We start from the raw sequence: 24039 nt of genomic DNA, 5'->3' as shown, positions 1-24039 counted from the left end.
ATAGAGCATCGCGGCGAGAGCATTGCGTGTTGCAGAGTAATCGCGCGAAATGTCGAGGGGGGGGGGCCTTTTAGGCCCCCCCCCCAGTCTTTTTAGGGTTAAATCAGCATTATCAGTTTAGAGCATGTTATGCTTCTGACACTTGTGTTATTTTTGTATTCTTCAGGGAAACAGCTGCATAGAATAGTGACACAGTGGAGTCACATCTCCGCACTGCAAAATAGCTGCACTAGGAAATTGTCCCAAGCAAAATTATGCTGCATACGGTAGGGTACACTTTATGAAACCTACTGACAATATATCTTGTAAGTAGTCTGATAAATATATATATTTTTTTTTTTGGGGGGGGGGGGGGAGGAGGAGGTTTGTTGGTCAAAGAAGTGTATATACTTTGATAATACTTTATTGAAAAAAAAAGAGTATTTACATCTACTTGTAGAACTGTTGAAATGGCCAGAGTGCCGATACATGTTAACTATCACTTAACACTTTGTAGATTTGTAGGTTTGTATGAGTTCTACTTATCTCAGGGATAAAGGCAAAGATATGCAGTCAAACATGTCTAAAGCAGCCACTCATTCATTTGAAAGGTGTCTTCGTTATACATGTATGTGCTTGATTGCTTTTGTTTTCTGATACACGTATGTGATGTGGATAATTACCTCCACCAAGGGAGGAAGTTATGTTTTCATTGGCATTGGTTTGCTGGTTTGTTTGTTTGTCCACGTGCAAATTAATTAAAATAGTTGTGAACAGATTTTGATGAAACTTACAGGAAAGGTTGAGACTGACACAACTAACAGATGATTAAATTGTGAGAGTGCTGCGGAATTTCTGTGGATTTTATGAAGGATTTTTTATATATTGGCAGGTAGGGTCAATGAACTTGGGAGTTTAAGTTGCGCGTTTTTGAGGTTTTCATACGCGTACTGAAGATAGTGTTCTATTTTCTGCAAGGTTAAGGCGCGTCGCAAGTATCTGGAAGTTGACTTCTATATTGAGAGATCGGGCGACTTTCGGCATGGATACATATGGATGGAAATCACTCATCTCAATTGAAAAACAAGATCAGTGGTGTAAATGAGTTGCTTGGCAGTTTTCTGCACTCTCAGAGTGCTTCTCTAGTTTTACAAAAGAAGTCGTTACGAATATCAATTTTAAATCGGGACATCTCTGGTGCAAGACTGTTTTACTGCTGAAGTGGCTGTTTTCATTTACAGAGTTCAGTATTTGAGTCATCTATGTACTGCTTGTCATGAATACACATTTAAATGTTATCAACAATTGTTGTAATAGATCCCATAGATGCTTATATACAGTGATTGACGACAAATATTTCTATCTCTATTGAAGTCAAACACTTTGTTTTTGTAGCTGGTAACAGGGTTAGATGTATGCGAATGTGAACTACAGCAGACATTGCTCCATTTTATCCAGTGCTAGGCTGGATCCAGCATGTCTGAGAGTCTATGTGATGGACTGTTCAGCAAGCCATTTTGAGCTACTACTAAAACTGAATAATAATAAGCTGTTGTTTTAACAATGAGAGTTTAATTATGGTGAAATTCTTGAAGCTCAGTTGGAACGCGAGTTTAGGAATGTATGAAAATGTCGCCATGGGCTATGGTAATGGCGCACTTATAAAAGCCTTGGTGTCAATTCGCAAAAACGACATCTTGTGAAAGTATCTGTACGTGAATATAATAGCTTTAATATACAGTACTCCTTTGTAATCACACAGATTCTGTGACTGCTGTAAACTTATTCAATACTAATTTTTTTGTATCTGTTGTGAAGCTATTGAATTTTCATCCCCTATAACACTTTTTTTAAAATACAAAGTATGGTGTATCTATTATGTCCTAATGTGATAAACATGTTTGATTTTATGAATAATGTAGCTAAAGTGGTGCAGCAATTATTGTTCCAAGATATCCAAAATACCATTAACTGAGATTCTAGAATTAACATTTGATTTGCTCAGTCTACATTTATCACTAATTGTGTTTTTCACAACAAACTCTCGTAAGTCGAGGCAGGTGAAAACTGTTGTTACCAAAATGGGCCTGAGATTCATTATGTTGAAGAAAACCAGATCCCAGTAGTGCCCTTGTGCTTTGTTCTTGTGTATTTGAAGTATCTTTTAAAGGTATGTACAGGTGTATACTTCTACTAAGAAAGTGGGAGAGCCCATTAAAAAAACAACAAGAACAACCAAAAACAACAGCAGCAACAACAACAACAACAAAACATTCGACAAAATGAACCCTCTAGAACAAACCAAAGAGAACACTTGTTTTGGAGTGTTGAGCATATTTTGCCCTCAACAGTGTATAATTTACATCAAATTCAGTTTGGAATACTCAAAGCATTATTTAGTGTCCAAACAACTCAATGTACAAACTATGATGTTTGTGACAGAAGAAATTCCACTGTCTTGCAAACTACCATATCTGTATTAAAGGAAATACATGTTGTACTTCAAGACAGTTTAAAAATTGGAATTTGTGATATAGTACAATATGTTTTTGTGTGGTTGTTTTTGTTTTGTTTTGTTGTGATTTTTTTTTTTTTTTTTTGCCAAACAGCATTTAGAGAAACTACAAAATTAAGTTTGGTATGATTATCTACTTGTGCCATAAAAGTGAATTGTGCATTTTGTTTTGTTTTGTTGTTTGTTTGTTTGTTTGTTTGTTTGTTTGTTTGTTTGTTTGTTTTTTTGGGGGGTAGTTATTTCAGTGCTTGTGATATACTTATTTTCTTTGACCGTTTTGAAATGTCATATTTTCACTTTGTGATTGTGTAGAGCTATCAAAGAAGGAAGATCTTGCCTAAGTTTTATGGTCACGAATGTCTGTACTGCTTTGCTGGTTGAAGTGTGGATGCAATTTTTAAAATTCATTAGTCTTTCTATTTAAAAAAAAATGAAAAAATGAAAAATAAATGTGAAGGTCCAGACTTCTTTCATAATTTATTACAGAAGAAAAATACTTGTGAAAGACACAATGTAAAAAGAGCTCAAGCGCACTCATCCAATATCTTTCTGTATATAGGCAAACCAATTCAATTTGGAAATATTTTGCCCAAACATCTACAATGGTATGCTAGACCACTTTACGTAATTTCTGTTCATGGTACTTTTTTCATTTATGTGTTTGGATGAAGATGTAGTCAAAGAAGTGAGGTATATTAGAGTACTATTCGGAGCTATGCGTTTGATGTTGTGGAATAAGTTGGTCTATTTGTATACTAGTGATACAATATATATTAAGTTAAATTTTGTGTATATGAAAACATATGACTGCTATACTATCAGAAAAGATTCGGTGATTGGGAACCAGGGTACATGTGGAAACAAAATAATGTGTTTGAAAGTAAACTGGCAGCAAGGAAATATGATGTACATGTATTCTTGTTGAGCTGCAATGGTATTTGTACACTCTTGGGTTTGATTGTCTTTCAAATAATGATATGTCCTTAATACAGTACAAAACAAACTCTTATTTACATACAGTATATGCATATATTTGTATCACAGTTTAATGAATTCTATAAATTACTGTTACATAGTTTATGTTTCTCTTATTCATGTTTTGTTTGCTTTTGTTTTTGTTTTTGTTTTTTGCATCTTGTGTGTGGAAAAACATTGAGCATTATGTTACAGGGCTGCCAACGCTGGAAACTAGTTGAGAGTGAGACTTCCATAGGCCAATGCTATAATGTAGGAGTCAAAATGAGTGAGTCTCACTCTCAATGCGTGAGAGTTGGCAGCCCTGATGTTAGCTTGTCTATGCTGATATTTAGATTGATGCACAGTAGCAATACAGTGCACTCCTGTCATAACGAACACGGTTATAACGAAATTCCCGGTTACAACGAAGTAAAAATTTATGCTCCAACATGATCAGCTCTGTGGTATTTATTCTTTATTTTTCTGGTTATTATGACATTTCTATATAATGAAAGAAAACTGCTGGTCCCGAGCACTTCGTTATAATGGGAGTCCACAGTATGCATATGTACTATTTTTAATCTACTTCTATATTTTTGACTGTTGCTCAGTGCTAAGATATCTTGGCCGTTGGAATTTAGCCATGAGAGTTTTGTTCATTGTTCTTGGAGATAATTCGCCTATTGTATGATTTGGAGATAATTCGCCTATTGTATGATTATTGTCTTATTTCATTAAAAAAAAGATAAAAATAAAGAGTGTGTTAATGTTGGTCAGGAATGGCGTAAAGAGAAATACATTATTTTTCTTGCCTGAGTGCATGGTAATTTGCAATAAAAATATACTTTGTCTTTTGATAGTACTTCTTCATCGAAATATTTGACCACTGATAAACAACCAATACTTTATGTATATGGTTGCTGCCATAAAGATTATATTTTGAAATTAGATTACCATTATTCTGAGTACTTTGGTTTGATTGAAAAAAAAAGAAATATGTGAAGCAGTTTATAATGCATATTACATTGTTTCATTACATAATGATTTAAAAAAAATAATAAATGGTAATAAGGTATCATTTATCCTGGGTAGCCTCTTCAGTGTTGCCACTGCTCTACCAGAGTGCCTTGCCATTATTATTACCCCAGCGTTGCCAGGTACCCATTTACAGTATACACCTGGGTCGAGAGGGACATTGTGGGTAAAAACATCTTGTCCAAGGACGTAAGCACTGGGCGGGATTCGAACTCGGGTCCTCCAATCGGGAGTCGGGAGTCTTTATATCCTCTATGCCACATACATTACATGCAAAAGAGTTGATCAGCACTTTCCAATGTTTGTTAAGTAGGTTATGATATATACAGTAATGAGAATCAGCATTCTTTTGGCAATCTTTTGTATGATGGTTTTAATCTCACGTGGGCACCCATATATCACGGTTTATTCTTTCAAAATTGGAGGTACACTGCACGCCCGTTATGACGAACACGGTTGTAACGTAATTCCAGTTACAACGAAGTAAAAATTCAGGCCACAACATTATTCGCTCTATATTTTTTTCACGTGTATTTTTTTTCCCGGTTATAACGAAATAACGAAATATGACGGAAAAACACTGCCAGTCCTGAGGACTTCGTTATAAGGGGAGTCCACTGTATCTTGAGTTTTATTCCACCGCTGCATAATACACCTAGGTTTTATGTACGAAGATAGTCGTCCTGATATCTGCATGAAAATATGCATGGTAATTAAAGATGTGCTCGTTTATTAACAAGATTCTGTCGTACTATGTTTAGGTCAGTGTCGTTAACTCCTCAGCAGGGTGATTTGTAATTCCTGAGAGAGTGGTCAGTTTTCTGCAAAGTTGCTGAAACATGCATGTTTTCACGGAAAGTTCTGGCGAAGGTGAATTATTCTTTGTGCAGTATAGTATACGTGTACATGTCTTGTCCAAGTTCGTATATTGTATTAGTTTTTCTTTCTCTGTAAATATCTCTCCGATATGTTTAAAATGGTCAAGACCCGCTTACTGGCAGATTAGACTTTCTATATGTCAATTAAATTGATTTTCTCTTTCTTACTTGTTCGAGTGTTGTCTGTTTATTTTTGTTTTTGAAGGGGTAGAATGATTTACGCACTTTTTTTCTCATCGGCCACCTAAGAAAAATCTGAAGTCAGTGCGAACGCTGTTACGGCACATCATGGTAAATCGCACATTTTGGTAAATTTACCAAAATGTGCAGGACATTGACGGGACATATTGGTAACTTTCTGCTCCTCCACAGTCTTCACAAAACAAATAATATTGTAAGTGCATTTGGTTTTTGTCTCTAACGAATGAGTTCGGTAACCTAAGGGGACTATGTTTGTTTGTGCGTGTGCATGCGTGTGTGTATGTGTATGTGTGTATTTATGTGTTTGTTTATGTGTGTGTGTGTGTGTATGTGTGTGTATGTGTGTGTATGTGTGTGTGTGTGCGTGTGTGTATGTGTTTGTGTGCTCGAAATGATAAGATTTGCTTCCTCTCTGTCATTTCTAGGCCGAGTTTGCTTCTGATTGCTCTGAGATAGGTAAGGGCACTGGAACTTTAACACAGAATGCTAAAATTCATTAATTATGCAAATTTATGCATTTTTTAAATAAGAAATTTATACAAGAATGCTTCTTCGACTTTTCACAGTGGATTTTGATTTGCGTTGTTTTATCTGACGGCTTGGTTGGGACTACGAAACTTCAACACCGAATTTATCAAATAAACTTTGGATTCCTCTTAGAATTATGTGCCGTTTCATATTTCATATGAGTTTTCTCAATTTCTCAAAATGTGGTCATCAAAAACAAAACAAAAAATGTTAGAAACCTGAAGCTCAATCTCATTAGAAACTACAGTTGCCAATCCAAAGGGGTTGCACCGGGCACGCCCCCTTATTATTATTATGATTTTTTTTTTGTTAAGACAAAAGAAAAAGAAAAAGAAACAAAATGTCGGGGAGGGGGGAGTTGCGTGCGCCTCATCCCCCCCCCCCCCCCCCCCCGGCCCCTTTTAATTTGCAAAGGCGCCTCCCTTTTACGGAATTCCTGAATCGCCCATGAACTGTACCATTCCTTAAAATATTCATGGCGAGTCTGGACATTACAAACAAAACAAAACAAAACAAAACAAAACAACAACGCGGGGGTGCAGGGGGAGGCATACAATATAAGTACATCGTAAACACTGTACAGTTGTACCTATTCCATCAAAAATACTGACAAGAATGTATGCTGCGGTCATATACGCTTTTATTCCGAATGATTTCTGCATCCGTGTACATTTCCTGAGGACACTCTGTCTACAAGTTTAGCGATCAATCGATCTTCATGCAAGCAAATAACAAATATGACATTTCTGACACTTGGGTTTACATGTAACCATGGTAACTGAGTAATATCGAATATGCCTGTATATATTTTTATATAATTAAAAGTAATTAAAAAATGAACTTAACTAAACTGAATGAGGATTACAAAAGAAGACGAAATCTAAAAGGAACATGGATGTCATCGCAGCTACAACACATTGCAAAACAATACCTTCTAGCGTATTACATAAATGTGAATTGAACCAAATTATACATGTAGAATGAAAAAACAAGCAAACATAAAAAACAAATAGAAATGCGTCATGCAAGAACTTGAGTAGTAAATTGAGTTAGGTTCATGTGCCTGCTACATGTACTTACAGCCTATTCTATAAAGCAAAATGAAACGTAAGTAGAGTGGAGAAAAGCCTACAAATAATGACGTAAACTGAGTGAGGGACAAATATTCCATCAAAAATACTGACAACATTGTATATTACGGCCATTATACGCTTTCATTCCGCGTGGTTTCCTCAATCCGTGTATACTTTTACAGGGCACTCTACCTCTCAGTTTGTCGATCAACCAATCCTTATGCAAGCTGCAGGAAACGATAAGTTTGTCGAGCAACCAATCTTCATGCAAGCAAGTAACAAATGCAACATTTCTATCGTTTTGATTAACATTTAACTAAGTATAGAATGAGAAGAATTTCTATATGCAAGAAAACGATAGCTTAAATAAGTGTGACTGTAATCGCAGCTACAAAACATTGCAACACAGTAGCTGCAAGTACCTGAAACGGCCTAATACTTAAATGTAAATTGAACGGAATATAAAACATGTAGAATATGAAAACCAACAAACAGAAATGCGCCATGCAAGAACTTGAGTAGTAAATTGAGTTAGGTTCATGTACCTGCTGCTTGCAACCTATATGAAACACAAGTATATTAATGGAGAAAAGCTAGAAAATAATGACGTAAACTGAGTAAAAAAAACAGAACAAAACAAAACACACAGCATCGTATGCTGCGGCCATTGTACGTTTTTCTTTTGCGCGGGTAATTCTTCAATCCTCATACATTTCTACAGGACACTGTCTATAAGCAGATAAGTTTGTTGATCATGTCGATCTTCATGCAAGTTAATAACAAAATAATGTGACATTTTTATCACTTCGTTTTACTTGTAGCTGAGTAATAGTGAATACATTTTTTTCTCTCTTTATACAGAATGAGAAACGAATAAAGAATGAACTTAACTGAACTGATAGGGAATTCAAAAGAATACAAAATCTTAAAGGAACATGGATGAGATCGCAGCTGCAAAACAATGTAACACAGTTCCTGTGAGTATCTGAAACACGCCATTACATAAATGGATATGAAACACAATAAGCATGTAGAATGAGAAACAGAAATGCGTCAAGCAAGAAAGCAGTAAAAACCCTAGCAAGTAAGAAAGTAAAATGGTAAATTTGCAAAATTGTAAACAAGTAAATTGAGTTAGGCTTATGTACTTGCTGCGTGCTGCCTATCGTGTAAAAGCAAAATGAAACATATAACATAAGAATAAGTATGAAGAAAAGCTAGAAAAGAAAGACGAACACCGAGTTTGAAAATGAAAGGTAGAAGACAGAAAGACAGAGGGAAACAAACATGAAATAAAACAGAGAGTGGCGATCGGAGAAGAAACACTATCTAGCCACTAAAAACAACAAAAGAGTCCAAAAGTTTAAATCGTCCTCTCAATATATGCTGACAAAATATTTAGAGAAAAAATAATCCGTGTACACGTCTACAGATACTCTGTATCATACGTACGTTTTTTTGTCGACTAACCAATCTATATGCAAGCAAATAGCGAATGTGACACTTTTATTACTTGCGCTGACATTTAGCTAAGAAATATTGAATGTATATTTTTCCCTTTATATAGAATGAGAAGGAAAACAAAACAAAACAAAATCCTGAGAATGGATCTGTGATTGCAGTTACAACACATTGCAACACAGTAACTGCAAATACCTGAAGCAATGTATTACCAATGTGCACTGAAACAGAATAACATGATGTAGAACGAAGAAACAGAAATAATCCAATGCAAGAAAAGAGTAATTGAGTAGGTTCATGTAAATGCTGCATGCAGCCTATTTTAAAAATCAAATTGAAACACACGTGTCATATTTATAGCTACAAAAGAAAGACGTAAATTGAGTAAGCAGAAGAAAAGATAGAACATTGAAAGACAGAGGAAAATAAACAAGAAATGAAACAGAAAGTAGCAACCAGAGAAAAGACAACTATCCATCAAAAAAAAAATGCTGTGTGTGTGCGTGTGTGTGTGTTTGTGTGTGTGTGTGTGTGTGTGTGAGAGAGAGAGAGAGAGAGAGAGAGAGAGAGAGAGAGAGTTGGTGTCACGTGTCACATTACATGGTGAGTAAATACAGTGTATATTCATGGTGTATAAGAGCGAAAGCTCCTTTTGTCAGAATGATAGGAATGATCGAAATTATTGAAGACAGATATACTGTACAGGTATAACTAAATCTGCGAGGAAATTTCTTGTGTATGACAAAATTTATGTCAGCTGTCATTTACTAGTGCAAATGCTATCTACTTTTTTTTTCTCTAGCATCATTAATCACGTCGTTACTTGAGTTGTCGGTCCAATCAATACCACTTGTATCTCATCACAAACCGTAGTACAACAAAGTAACATCTTTAGCATTATTTCGTATCATTAACATCATCATTATCATATTCTCTATGTAATTACATTACCTGAGTTGTCGGTCACATCAATACGACACAATAATACTGCATCACTTCTGAAGTACAACAAAGTTCTGCAGTTTCGTAGAACTGATGGCATACAACCTGAGAAACTAAAGCAATTTTCCTCCTTTCTGATTATAAGCGGGGCCATCCCACTAGACCGACACCCACGAGTCATACCGTCCACGAGTTCGACATTGAAAACAGGTCCATGAGTCATACAGCTCACGAGTCCTACAGCCCACGAGTTCGACACTAGGCAAATAAAGCCCATGAGTTCGACACTAGGTAAAAGCAGCCCACAAGTTCGACAGATACAACACGGCGCTTAATGCGTGGGCCTTGTTAGATTAGTGTCGAACTCATGGGCTGTATGACTCGTGAGCTGTATAGCTCATGGGCTGTATGACTTGTGGGCTGTATGACTCGTGGGCTGTATGACTCGTGGGTGTCGGTCTCGTGATGTGCACCCATTATCAATAGCATGGTATGTCAAACAGTCATCTTGATGTTTGATGCGGCAAGCTGTATTTACTGTTATGCTGCGATGTAGGTACCGCTTCATACAGCAAAAAAAAAAAAAAAATGATTGAAATGCATTTACATTCATTCACACTCACATCTATAAGGAGTATTGATTCAAGAATGCTCTTATTTTTTACTTATGTCTTACCGTCATTGAAAAATAATCCTCCACGTAAAATATAAAATATGGGTGAGTTTAATATTCATCAAGTCTCGGGCATGAACACTTCATGCAACCACATTTCAAATCTTGGTTGTCTAGAAACCAAAATATTTACAAAAGCGAACACACGTAAACAGAGAATAACCTTTATTCTCGAAGACACCCATATTTTCGGTTACAGTTCGTTATTCCGAAGAGGCGTACCACATATTCCGAAGGTTCCTTATTCCCAAGCCTCATTAAATCTTACAATGAAATAAGTTCGTTATTCCAAAGTTCGTTAATCTGAAAATGAAATGAGATTGGTTAGTTCAAAGGTTCGTTAGAACGCACTGTCTGTTTTGCAGAATAAAGAACTTTACTTCATTTTTCGGATTAACGACACGTCGGAATAACTCCACAAATGTTCTGATTGGAAGGTCACCGTTATCTCCGCTCCCCCCCCCCCCCCCCCCCACTCGATTGGAGTTAAAGGGATGGTACAGTATTGGTGGAGATGAGAATTGGGCTTTTAAGTTTTTGCAAGATACCAAGAAAACACTATATAATATAGTACAGAGGATACCATTTTAAGAGGAATTTAAAGTTTATTTGATGAAAATCGGGTTTGGAATGGCTGAAATATCCAAAAACAAAGTAAAACAAAGCGATCGTAATAAAGTGTGGGTCCCACACTTTATTATAATCACACTGTTTTGGATATCTCAGCCATTTCAAAACCAATTTTCATCATATAAACGTTGGATTCCTCATGGAATTATATACTCTTTCATATTTCATAAGAGCTTTCTCATTATCTCACCAAAAATGTTAGAAACATGAAATTAGGTCTCAACCAAAACTATACGATCCCTTTAAGTTATGTTTACACGATAGTTTCGTTGCTTAATTCTGTCGAAACGTGATTGTAAAACACCTCCGGACCGTAATTTAAACACGATTGTAATTAAGTTTCAAAATCACCCTACCCGATTCTCGTTTGCCTTCATATGGCAAATTTGCTCAATTTCGAAATATGCAGTCGTGATTCAAATTAAACAATCTCGGTACGTGTGAATGCTCGGAGAGTAAAATCGGTACCCCCTCCGCTTATGCCTTGCTCTCATCGAAGACGTCCATCTGTACTACATCTCTTTTGTCCGGCTGCGTAGATGTATCTTCCATCTGAGAATTGTCTTTCGTTTCAGTGTCTTTCTTCACCCTAAAAGGAGAAGCAAAATACGACAAGTGAACTTCCAAAAAGCAGGTTCAGTAATAAGAGAGTGTGATCATTAGCCTTCAATAATGCACTTTCCTGATATAAATTATTATGTTATTTATTCTTTTCCGTTATGCAAATAATGTACATGAGGAAAGTTGATATAGTGCTCTCTTCTTGCATATTCAAAAGTACGATTCTTTAAATTTCTATATTTTATTACGAAGTACAGATTTTAGAAATGACTCCCTTCTGTTTATTTTCCTTGTATTAAATGGTTTCCATATTTAACTACATTATACTTAACAACAATCCGGCAAAGTTACTGCAGAGTAATATGATGGTTTTATCAACAGCAGAAAACAGTGGAATACAAGCAGCCACGTTTAATAATAGACTAATATACGTGTACATAAGTCCCAGAAAACATGAAGAGAACATACTTATGAGAAAAGAATAAGGAGAAGGACATGAAGGAGAGGGAGGAGAATGTGTAGAGGGGCGTACCCAGAATTGAGATTGAGATGGTCCGATGGTAGGAAGCGAGTCCAACAGATTATGCCAGCGACTGTGAGAAGCACACAGAACGCTGCCACGGCAATCCCAATGATGGCGCCAACGGGCAGCTGCCATGTAGAGGGGTGTTCGGTAATGGGTACGTGGGGTGTGGTCGTAGTGTAGCTAGGTGCTAAAACGAGAACAAAGAACACTTTATATGGGTGTTTATCCAGTGCAAATTAGGGAAACAAATCAAAACAAAACTAAAACAAAACATACAAATTTGAGCGAACCAAAACCACACTTCTGTCCTTTACAAGCAGTGACAAGGAGAGGGAAAAAATCTTAAACCTCTTAAGTACTTGTATTGCTGTTTTATTTATTGAGAATCTTGTTTATTTTTAGGTTGGCAATTTAACTTGTTCCATCTTATCATTCTCTACTATGAGACATGATTGGATATTTTAGGCCCCTATACACAACGTAAAGTGCAGTGTTGCCAAAGTCAAACAGAACAGAGTAATAATTTCTAAAGAAAAATTATCTTTCGATTTTCGCTGAAAACCTGACAGTTTAAAAGGTACGGCAAAATCATCATGAATATGATGTAATATATTAAATTCGTAATATACACTCAGCAAAAAAAGAAAAGAAAATAAGCACTTATTCGAGGTAACGTTTTTCATCAGATTTGTGATGAAAATCAATGTTTTATATACCGTATTAAAGGTTGCTTAATTGGCTATTAAGCTAATGGGTTAGTTAAAAAAAAAAAAAAACTTTGCCCATGAGTGAGCACATTCGTTTTTGTCCTCCAAGGCACAACATTAAAAATTACAAAAATTGACATATTCTCTTTCATTTGCAAATGCCCTTCAAGATAACATTGACTACAAAAGACCAGTTTAACACACTGAGAGACATGGATGATATAGGCAGATAGGGAAATAAGTTTTTGTTCTCTTTATCTTTTGATAACCTCTAATAAAAATCAAAGTGGACACTAAAGGGGAAAAATAAGAATTTTCTGTCAAGTCAAACTTCAAATGACATAAGGAATAGCAAGCATATAATAAAGATGATTAAATGAGCAGAATTCCTTTATTTCTTTAAATCTGGTGATTCAAAATCCATGTGACAATTTCAAGAGCCAAACATTAACAATTTCCTTATATGAAAAAAAGCTCAAATTTCTACCATTTTTATGAATTATTATTTCTTCTCTTATTTCATTTGAATTTAGATTTGACGTAAGATGATTTATTTTCCTCCCCTCATTTTTAGCCTTCACTGGTCTTCTGTGCTTTAAAGATATCATAGAGATCAAAGGTTTATTTTTGCAACTTAATTCATGTTTCTTTTTGTGTAAAATGTTTTGTCTGTTCTTATTGCTCTATGGAAGAGCACATACGCGTGAATGACAACTTGTTCAGTTTTGCGATTTTTACTTTTGTGCCCTGGAAGAGAAAACAACGGTGTTCACTCATGCGTAAAGTTTTCCTTTTTTATTGACCTACCAGCCTAATAGCCAATTAAATTACCTTCAATATGGTATATAATACATAAGCTTTCAGCCAAATATTCTATGCGAAATCTAAACTTGAAAAAGCGTATACTTTTTTTTTTTTGCTCAGTGTATACATATCATGTAGGTCCTATGTATTGTAATTTTTCAAAATGAGTTTATGAGGTGAGCCTCCATCTCACCTTGACAGTCAGTCTCATTGGTAGAATACATCCCAAGGGTGTGGTGGTCTTCTGGGCAGGGGATGCACTTCTCCTGGGCCTCCTCATCCTGATAAGTGTCCTCCGGGCATGGCAGACATGTGTACTCTGTCCCGTTCTCCCTCGCAAAGTAGGTTCCAGCTCCACATGGCGCTGAACGGGAAATGCAAACCGGAAGGGGAGATACCCAAAATGAACACGATTCTTTTGAGCAATGTCAACGCCTTGAACTATCAATTCTAATTAGAGTTAAGGAACCATCAAACTTGAAAAATAGTATATCACACCTTTATTTCCTGTGCAAAGAGTGGTGCATTACTATCAAGCAAAGGTGAGCTAACACGCAGTGTAGACGTAAAGCGAAATTAAGATCATGGCATTCTGTGTGGTAAGGGAATTTACAATCAATTAAGATAAAATCTCTGGATAAAACGGGGCCCTGATCAAATATTTATATCAATTTCACAAGTTCTACTCGTACATAAATTATTATTCCTAACAGGCAGAATCCAAACAGTTTCAAATATAGTGTGCGAATGATCATGACATAGAATGTGCATAGTGTTTCAGAAAAAAATAAAAGAAATGCAGCAAAAATTACGTTGACACGGTACTAGCACCTTGAACTGCTGTTCCAAGTACGGCAATGAAAAGAACAATAATATATCATTATCCTGCAATACATGGTTAGATGACTTGACATAATTAAGCACTACTGTACACATCTGTGTATGTGCATGAATCCTACGGGAAATGATAGTGAATGGAACCAGGGAAAGTAAGCCTTTTAAGCTTCTTTTGTCAGCAAGAAGGGAAAAACAGGAAAAGTGAGTTGTAAAATGTTCACGTTTCCAACTGAATGTGTCAGCATGAGCACTGGAAAACACTGGAAAAATATAGACAATGACCCCCCCCCCCCCCCCCCCTTCGTTGTGTTATTATGTTCTGAAAGTTGATGACATGTATTATGTGGTATGATGGATCACCGAGACTGGAAAGACAATTCAAAATGACGTAATCGAATTTCAGAAGCATTTGAGCTCAAATAGGTATCTCCCTTATTCAATATAGGCCAAATTTCAGAGTTCAGTGTATACGTTGCAACTGATCAAATTTTCTTCTCCTAATCATTACTTTAGTCATATCAGTTTTTCAACATAATGGCGTCGTCACTGCGAAATACGTTGATAAGATATAAAATCATACCATTTTACATGTTATTCCTGTGGCAGTCATTTTGTTGTCTGTTGTTTTTTTGTTTTTTGTTTTTAGTGCAGCTTCCTTGCACGGGTTTCTTCCAGCTCTAGATTGTCAATGTAGCTGACCCTTTGGGAGTCTATTTGTATCTATGTATGTTTGTTAGTTTTTTATTGAATGTCACAATCACGTTTATATATTCGGCTGAAGTTTCGATTTAGCGAGAATTTTTTAATACTTCGTGTGAGTAGAACTTGTAGCTTACAATGTTCGCCCGGAAGAAATCGGGTTCGAATCCTGGCGAGGGAATTTTTTTTCCTGTTCTCTTTTTTTAATCTGTTCTTTGATGAACACCTCAAAAAATACGTGACCAGTCACACCGATTTCGCTTTAAACGGATCACCTGATTTCACAAATTTCAAAGTCGCTATTGTTTTTTATATTGTTTTGTTGTTGCTATTGTTTAATGACGCGCATCAATGCGTGGATCGCCCCATCACTATCTGCTTGCCATTGTTCAAGAACGTTACCACCGTACGAAATCACCCTTAAGTGGCAGACATTTACCACAATATCCTTGGTTGACGCTGTCCACGAATCCTCGCGGGCAGTTTTCCCACACATCCGCGGTCAAAGAGGTTGGGTCACAGGCTATTTCTTGGTTGTTTACCACTAGGTTGAAGGATCCGTTGTTCACCAGAGACGTCAGGCTCAAGTAGAAATTGTCAAGTGGTGATCCGCTTTCACTTGGTTCCAGGATTTCAGATGAAGAGCCACCTTTATATCAAAAACCGAAAGAGCAAGCATGTGGCGCAATATATGAACGTTCAATGCATGACTAAATAACACATAATACAACCTGCCACTTTCCTCAAGTAAGATTTTACAATCTTCTAAAAAAATGATTGTTTGTTATTCAGTCCTGCATGTAAGGATCCAAATAACAAAGATTACAAAAATGGTGGGAGGATAATTCTACCCTGAAATATTATGAATCCTATGATTAGATATGCATAATCGAAACAAGATAACTTCAAAATGATGGGATTTTTTCTGACTCACCCTATATAATAAATTAATTGGTTTTCATTTCTTATTGGGTGTACAAGGATACACAATCTTTGGTTTTGAGATGATTAAAATCAATTATCACAGTCTCATTTAGATTTCTCAAACTTTACACATGCATGACCCTTTTTTTTTGTTAACGTCATATGGCAGGGTGTAATTATTATGTATCATTTTAGAATCAAATGGGGCATAAAGGGACCACGGAGGAGATACCAGCAGCACACACCTGAGCCTGGAAGAGGGATGTAGCTGGTTGCATTCTGCTGGACGGTGATGCTAATGGTGACCGGCTGAGCGTCTCGAACAGATCGACGTCCTATCTGGGGCTCGCAGTTCTCAACCTGCAGCGAGAGCACGCACACACACACACACACACACATACATACACACACACAACGATGTTAGCTTGAAATATATCAAAAATTGCTGCATCTGTTGTTAATGTCTCTTTTTTTTAAACATTTATTCATTCATATAAATACATATCAATCTCAAATGACCAATCTCAAATGAAGTATGGTCACAGGGACAAAAACAGATAATTCTCACTAGATATAATTTATTAAGTGCTCATTGTCCATATTTATTTCGTACGAAATACTTATGTGGTTAGAACGCAGCATACCTCTCCTTCCCCAATAAAGACCTACACCATAGATTCGCAGTGAAAAGTATTAGTAACTATATGTGAAAACTAGAATACACAGAGACTTGCAGGAACTGACCTGAATGTCAACGATGCGACAAGATTTGTCATCAATGCACTCGATCTCATTTGAATTCTCTGTGAGGAGATCATTCGCCGCATTTGTTAGGATCTCCCTGTCCGTTTCTGAGTTACACACGGCGGTGGGGAATGCCACTGACACAATGCCAGTGCTACCCAGGCTTTGCACAAGTTCTGCATTATGAATAAATACATTGTTGAATTCATTAAAAAAAAAATGTTTTTTTTTCTAGATTTTATTGATCAGATCAAAACATTGTTCTTGTTCATAAGTCGACGACATGTACGTTTTTGACATCACAAAAATAAACATTTTCAACAGCATTCAATGACAGTAAAATTACCAGGCGTCTGGTCTTTTTTGGACTATAGGCCTACTCTCTAACACACGTTAATATCAATACACTCTAGAATCATATACACAGAAACCGAGGGAAAGGAAAGAAAAATGAAAAAATAGCCTTTAGTGGAAATAGTAAATATTACCCAAAACAAGACAAAACAAACCAAAGGCACAAGAACACACACTACAATTTAAAGAAAAATATCAAAGGTGTTATTCAGCTAGCTCATTTATGCACAAAAAACTAAGACGCGCATCTATGAAATTTCAATGGGTTATCTGTGTTTCAAGCATATTTGCAATTATCTGCAAGTCTTTTGCAACAAGAAACCCTTGGATAAGAATGGATGGATTTCAGTGTAGTTAACCAAATCAATAATATGTACACCATTATTTTGACCACTTGTTCTTGGAACTAGTCTGTAAGTTGTCATGGAGAATGCCATAAGGTTCAAATCTTTTCACAGGTGTATACAATCATTCTCACATGGACCTGTATTGAAAAAAAAAAAGTAAAACATAAAACGTTGGGCCATGGTATCCCCAACTCCTGTGTCCCAAGGGAAGGGGGACCACGGATCCATGACGAACAAATCTGAAACTACATTTACCTATGAATGTGTTCACAGCACTTACTGTTAAAGCTCCAGTACTTCTGGATATACAGAAGATTATGAAAAAAAAAAAGAATCCTTAACGTAATGATAAAATAGAGGCTTCAGGGCCCCCTGGTATCTCCCTTGGGATGCTGCCTGCCAAGTTTGGTGAAAATCTGTGTTGTGGTTTTCAAGGAGCTCAATATAATTATTATAACATATTAAAAAAAAAGTTTATGCACGACGGACAACGGACAACACACAGTGCACATGCCGGACAATACAATACTGATCCTAATGAATGATCACAATAAATTATGTTACTTGAGCCTTGGCTCCGACGAGCTAAAATTTCTGGCCAAATACATATATCATTCAGAGTTTTGTAACTTGGCATATATATTTTCAGTGTAGACAAAGCTCTTATTCTATGCCTTAGAGGCACTCACTCGAGATATTTTCTACTTTAATAGCGACAGGTTTGCAAATTAAAAGGTCAAGCCTAGATTTAGCTGTATGGCTGTATCAAGACAATTAACATTCAGGTGTTATCCTTATCATTCATCTGAGGTTACCGCTTGGATAAAGAAGTATAAACACACACTTTTCATAATGTCAACGAGGGCTATGAAATAATTATGAAATAGGACTATGTTATAGTCCTTGTCATTCCTTATAGTATAAGAAACAACAATTCCCATTCCAGCTAACAACACCATGCACTAGGTATTAAAGAGAATCGTCTTACCAGTGCATGGGGGCAGTCTTGCTGATGGATTATCATTTGTCTGGTGGCTCCATCGATAATTCGAAGCCTCCCCACATGTGTAGCTCTCCTGGATGGGCTCTGCAAAGCCGTAGCCGTCGCGACAACCGATGTTGCAAGTCTGTATGTCATCCACTTCGTGGCATTGGAGGAAACCCCTCAAGGGTCGTTTCAACCCGAGACAACCTAACAGGTGGAAAGATTAAATGGTAGAGGTAAGAACATTAGTTAACCTGCCTTTGTTTTTCTTTGCTTACACACTACATGGGTAGCTCGATAATGCCCGGACAGCCTTGACATTCTCCATGTTTTTTTAGTTCTGCACTTTTAGCAAATTGTAAGTCAAATTTTTCTTTTTAGTAAATAGTATACATTCGATTTTTTTTCTATTTTCCTAATGAACACTTTAACTCAGTAACACAATCAAAAATGCGTTCTAATATTGGACTTCCTGCTAGGGAAAACAGCGGTGTTCGTACTACCTAACTGGGCAGGAACAATGAAGCAAAAACAGTTGCTGTATCCCTTCCTGATTATACTAAGGACCCTAAAAAAAAAAACCCAAAACGAACATTCCATGCTGTTACATCGTACACGTGAACTGCTGTGAAGTAGGACCTTATCCCCTGAGAGAAATAGGGGTGTTTGCATTACCTGGACAGGGAACGTCATTGCAGATTCTCTCCTCCAGCTCCTCCCCTGTGCAGTTGAGGCCCCCACCCTGGGGGACTGGGTCAGTGCAGGTCCTTGTGCGAGACTGGACACCTCCAGCACAGGTCAAGCTACACTCACTCCACAATGACCAGTTTGACCATCCGCCATCCACTGAATGGACACACAAGATATTCAAAACGGGCTTGAACATGACGATATTATCATGAGAGCACCACTCTCTGATATTCTTCCATTCCAAACTTTATTTTGATAAATATGGATGCAATCTCATTACTAAATGCAATGTCGTTGTCATGCATGTGTTTGATACTAAGTGCAATGCAATAAGATGCATTTACATTAAAGAAATACGGTGGCATTGTGTTCACCATTTCACCATTGTGTTTCAAAATGAAAGTCTTTCAATGAATGATTAAGTCGATCCGTCGATTCAAAAGGTGATCTGCTTTTATTAACATACTAAAGAACACATTGATTCTACTTCTGTCATATCTGTTCATAAATTTGGGTGCCACTTGGAGACTCCCTTGCTAAAAGAACTAGAAAGTGTCCCTTGTGAAAGTAAAGTTTCACCGCGTTAAGAAAATTTCGACCTTCCATCAAACCATTGCAATGGAAAATTAAAAATAAAAAAGCTTTTTGAAATGCATTGTAATTCAAATCCAATTTTGTGTTAGCAAATTTAGAGCGACAGCCCTCAGGTGGACTTAGATATTCTATTTACTAATCAGTTATAAAAAAAAATAGCTTTTTGGGTAACATTCCCACTGTCTATTATAGATTTGTATATATATTCAGAACGTATGCACTTTGCAAATATATCTATAGATATGGCTTACTTCGTTCCTTCGGGTGTTCGCGTTCGCGTCGGGTGGTCACGTTACCCGACATTTCGTAGATTAGGTGCCCTAATCTACGAAGGGTCGGGTAAGGATGGGTAAAATAATCACAATTTAATACAGATAATCCTTGACATAAGGCTGATCGTTTAACGCGACGATACGTAAAAAAGTGTCATTCAAGTGACGAAGTATCGGGTGAATCAGGGACGGCGAAACCAGTGAATAAATCAAAGCAAAAGACATCAAACAGGCCACAAAATAGCACAAAAATGGCAATAACAAATAAAAGAGAATGAAATATCCTCAGAAACATAATTTTATGGCTAAATAAAAACAATAACATTACAGGATGGAGAATATGAATACATCCCTAACAAAAAAGTCCTGTGGTACTCCCTGTGGTACTTGTCGGTACCACACAATGTACCACACACTTGTAATGTTACCACAGGAACTGTGTGGTACTGTACCACAGGCTTGTAGGGTACTCCCTGTAGTACTAGTCAGTACCACACAATGTACCACATAAATGAATGTTACCACAGGAACTGTGTGGTACTGTTTTACAGGCTCATGTGGTACTCCCTGTGGTACTGGTTGGTACCACACAATGTACCACACAAATATATGTTAACACAGGAACTGTGTGGTACTGTGTCACAGGATCGTGTGGTACTCTGGGATGTACCACAGGGCAGTACCACAGGACATTACCACAGGAAAGTACCACAGGACATTACCACAAGACAGTATACACACAAATTGTCCTGTGGTATTTTGGGATATATACCACACAACGGTACCACAGGACAGTACCCCATGAATTGTCCTGTGGTATTTTGGGACGTACCACAAGAGAGTACAACAGGAAAGTACCACAGGATATAGTACCACAGGACAGTACCACACGACTTGTTCTGTGGTATTTTAGGACTTACCACAGGACAGTACCACAGGGCAGTTCCACAGGACAGTACCACAGGAAAGTACCACAGGATAGTACCACAGGACAGTACCACAGGAATTGTCCTGTGGTATTTTGGGACGTACCACAGGACAGTACCACAGGATAGTACCACAGGACAGTACCTCACGACTTGTCCTGTGGTATTTTGGGACGTACCACAGGACAGTACCACAGGGCAGTACCACAGGGCAGTACCACAGGACAGTACCACAGGAAAGTACCACAGGATAGTACCACAGGACAGTACCACACAACTTGTCCTGTGGTATTTTGGGACGTACCACAGGGCAGTACCACAGGAAAGTACCACAGGATAGTACCACAGGACAGTACCACACGACTCGTCCTGTGGTATTTTGGGACGTACCACAGGACAGTACCACAGGGCAGTACCACAGGAAAGTACCACAGGGCAGTACCACATGAAAGTACCACAGGACAGTACCACACGACTTGTCCTGTGGTATTTTGGGACATACCACAGGACAGTACCACAGGAATTGTCCTGTGGTATTTTGGGACATACCACAGGACAGTACCACAGGATATTACCACAGGACAGTACCTCACGACTTGTCCTGTGGTATTTTGGGACGTACCACAGGACAGTACCACAGGGCAGTACCACAGGATATTACCACAGGACAGTACCTCACGACTTGTCCTGTGGTATTTTGTAACGTACCACAGGACAGTACCACAGGGCAGTACCACAGGACAATACCACAGGGCAGTACCACAGGACAGTACCACAGGAAAGTACCACAGGATAGTACCACAGGACAGTACCACACGACTTGTCCTGTGGTATTTTGGGACGTACCACAGGGCAGTACCACAGGACAGTACCACAGGATAGTACCACAGTACAGTACCACACGACTTGTCCTGTGGTATTTTGGGACGTACCACAGGACAGTACCACAGGATAGTACCACTGGACACTACCACACGACTTGTCCTGTGGTATTTTGGGACGTACCACAGGACAGTACGACAGGAATTCCTGTGGTAATTTTCGATGTATCCAGGAGAGTACCACAGGAACTGTCCAAAATCCCACAAGAAAATCATAATATGGTGCTATTCCACACAGAAGTACAACACAGCAAATTAAATTTGTCAGTACCACAGAAAAATGCTACAGGATATTCTTTTTTTTTTCTTAACATTTTATACCAGAGGACTATCACATCAGGAGAATATCAAACAGCAGTACCACACAGGAGTACCACACAGGAAAATTGTAAGGCAGAATCAACTGAAATTTATAACAAAAATACAAACAAAAAAACACATATTAATATTCCTCAATTAATTGATAGATGAGTTATGCTGTGAATTATAACAATTGATTTGCCATTACTTATCCTGTCCTATACTCCTACAGTATTACCTATTTAGTGAAAGTGCTGATGTAAAGCATGAGAAATTTCATAAGGACTTCTGTGGTACTCCTGTGGTACTCCTGTGGTACTCCTGTGGTACAAATTTTTACATAGCTCATGAATATTCATAAAAAGCACTCTAGATTTTAGAAAATACATATATGACTTAAAAAGTCAAAGTATTAATGATGGAACTTACTTTGAACTTTATGAAAGATTGTCTAATTATGTTATGTTATTCCCAATATCATAGATATTGTTATGAAAGTGTAATTTCATATCTTGATAATAAAGTATAATCGAGTTAGTAACCATGCCTTAATGCTTTACGGATAGACGGCCATATATATAGGCCTATGTACTGAGAGGGTCGATGGCTACCTAGGAATAGAATATGACTATATAGATCTATTATAGGACTAGATTGGCACTTGGCCATTAGATTCTCGTTTGAGGTTATATGTTAGGAGTAGGACAGGTTATGAAGTTGGGCCATGTTTGTCCTAAAATCCATCACTCACCTATCAGAAACATTCCTTGATATGTGGCTAAAAGTCTCCCAGATTTTTTTTTTTCGATCTATCCTGTGTGGTACTCTCCTGTGGTACCATGGAAATGCTGTGTGGTACTGCCCTGTGGTAATGCTGTGTGGTAATGATCGACCTGTGGTACTGTCCTGTGGTACTGTCCCAAAATACCACAGGACAGTTCCTGTGGTACTGTTCTGTGGTACTAGTCCTGTGGTACTGCCCTGTGGTACGTCCCAAAATACCACAGGAATTCCTGTGGTACTGCTCTGTGGTACGTCCCAAAATACCACAGGAATTCCTGTGGTACTGTCCTGTGGTACTGTTCTGTGGTACCGGTCCTGTGGTACTTTCCTGTGGTACTGCCCTGTGGTACGTCCCAAAATACCACAGGAATTCCTGTGGTAGTGTCCTGTGGTATGTTCCAAAATACCACAGGACAATTCCTGTGGTACTGTCCTGTGGTACTTTCCTGTGGTACTTTCCTGTGGTACTGTCCTGTGGTACCGTCCTGTGGTAATTACCACAGGAGTACCACAGGACTTTTTCGTAAGGGATTGTATTTAAACTTCCGAAAATATCCTCTATTAGGCCCGATGGAACAGTAAAACACGCAAAAAACCTACAGACATGGTTGTCAGTGTATACCCTCGCTATGGCAACCAGATCGTCATGTATAATATGGACATGGCTAAATTATGTTAAAATGTTTGCAACAAAATCACGACGGTACACTGAATCTATGCTCATTCAATCCCAAAGTTTGCATTTTGCACAGTCTTTAGGGTCGACAAAACATAGAATTGCATGGTAAAGCAGAGAACGTGAACTGAACCAATTAATCAGAGTTCTGTGTGAGTCTACTTTGACCAACCAAACTAACTGATCAGTTTTGAAAAATATTTCAGAAAGGGATTAAAAAGGTTTCACAATCTTATCAAATTTTGAAGGGATTAGGCCTATTTCATGCACCGGTAACCAGATTCTGATCATATCTGAAAAGAATTCCATCTTTTCAGTCAAAGAACTAAAGTTTTAATTCGCAGTGATGTAAAAGAATGTCTCCATATCGATACTATGTGGTTTTGTACAATAAAGGACATTTATCCTGAAATAGGTCCCCACTCCATTCACCGCCATTCAGTTACACGTACAAGTGTTCATAATTTGTATTTCGTCATAGTGCAGCCGGTGACTGCTGTCAACCTCCATAGACTTTGCACATGGTAAAGACACACGCACTTAGAGGGGACCGATAT

The 24039-nt window shown here is 37.6% G+C and overlaps 1 protein-coding gene across 1 annotated transcript in view; it reads right to left on the bottom strand.

Annotated features, from left to right (window-relative positions):
* Positions 1-10720: 10720 nt before the first annotated feature.
* LOC139728782 (uncharacterized) overlaps positions 10721-24039 on the bottom strand; it is a 97230-nt gene continuing 83911 nt past the window's right edge. Inside the window, exons 48-55 of the mRNA XM_071639723.1 lie at positions 19036-19206; positions 18364-18567; positions 16675-16850; positions 16176-16290; positions 15446-15655; positions 13664-13834; positions 11966-12146; positions 10721-11461 (exon numbers count right to left, since the gene is read on the bottom strand). Of these exons, the coding sequence (XP_071495824.1) occupies positions 11350-11461; positions 11966-12146; positions 13664-13834; positions 15446-15655; positions 16176-16290; positions 16675-16850; positions 18364-18567; positions 19036-19206 (1340 nt within the window). The 3' untranslated portion in view covers positions 10721-11349. The remainder of the gene's footprint in view (positions 11462-11965; positions 12147-13663; positions 13835-15445; positions 15656-16175; positions 16291-16674; positions 16851-18363; positions 18568-19035; positions 19207-24039) is intronic.

The sequence above is a fragment of the Diadema antillarum genome, unplaced genomic scaffold, assembly GCF_040938485.1.
Source record: "Diadema antillarum isolate AM-2024a unplaced genomic scaffold, OU_Dant_1.0 seq00000198_RagTag, whole genome shotgun sequence".
Classification (NCBI taxonomy): domain Eukaryota; kingdom Metazoa; phylum Echinodermata; class Echinoidea; order Diadematoida; family Diadematidae; genus Diadema; species Diadema antillarum.
The sequence above is the reverse complement of the archived record's forward strand: the minus strand, read 5'-3'. Positions and strand labels throughout refer to the sequence as shown.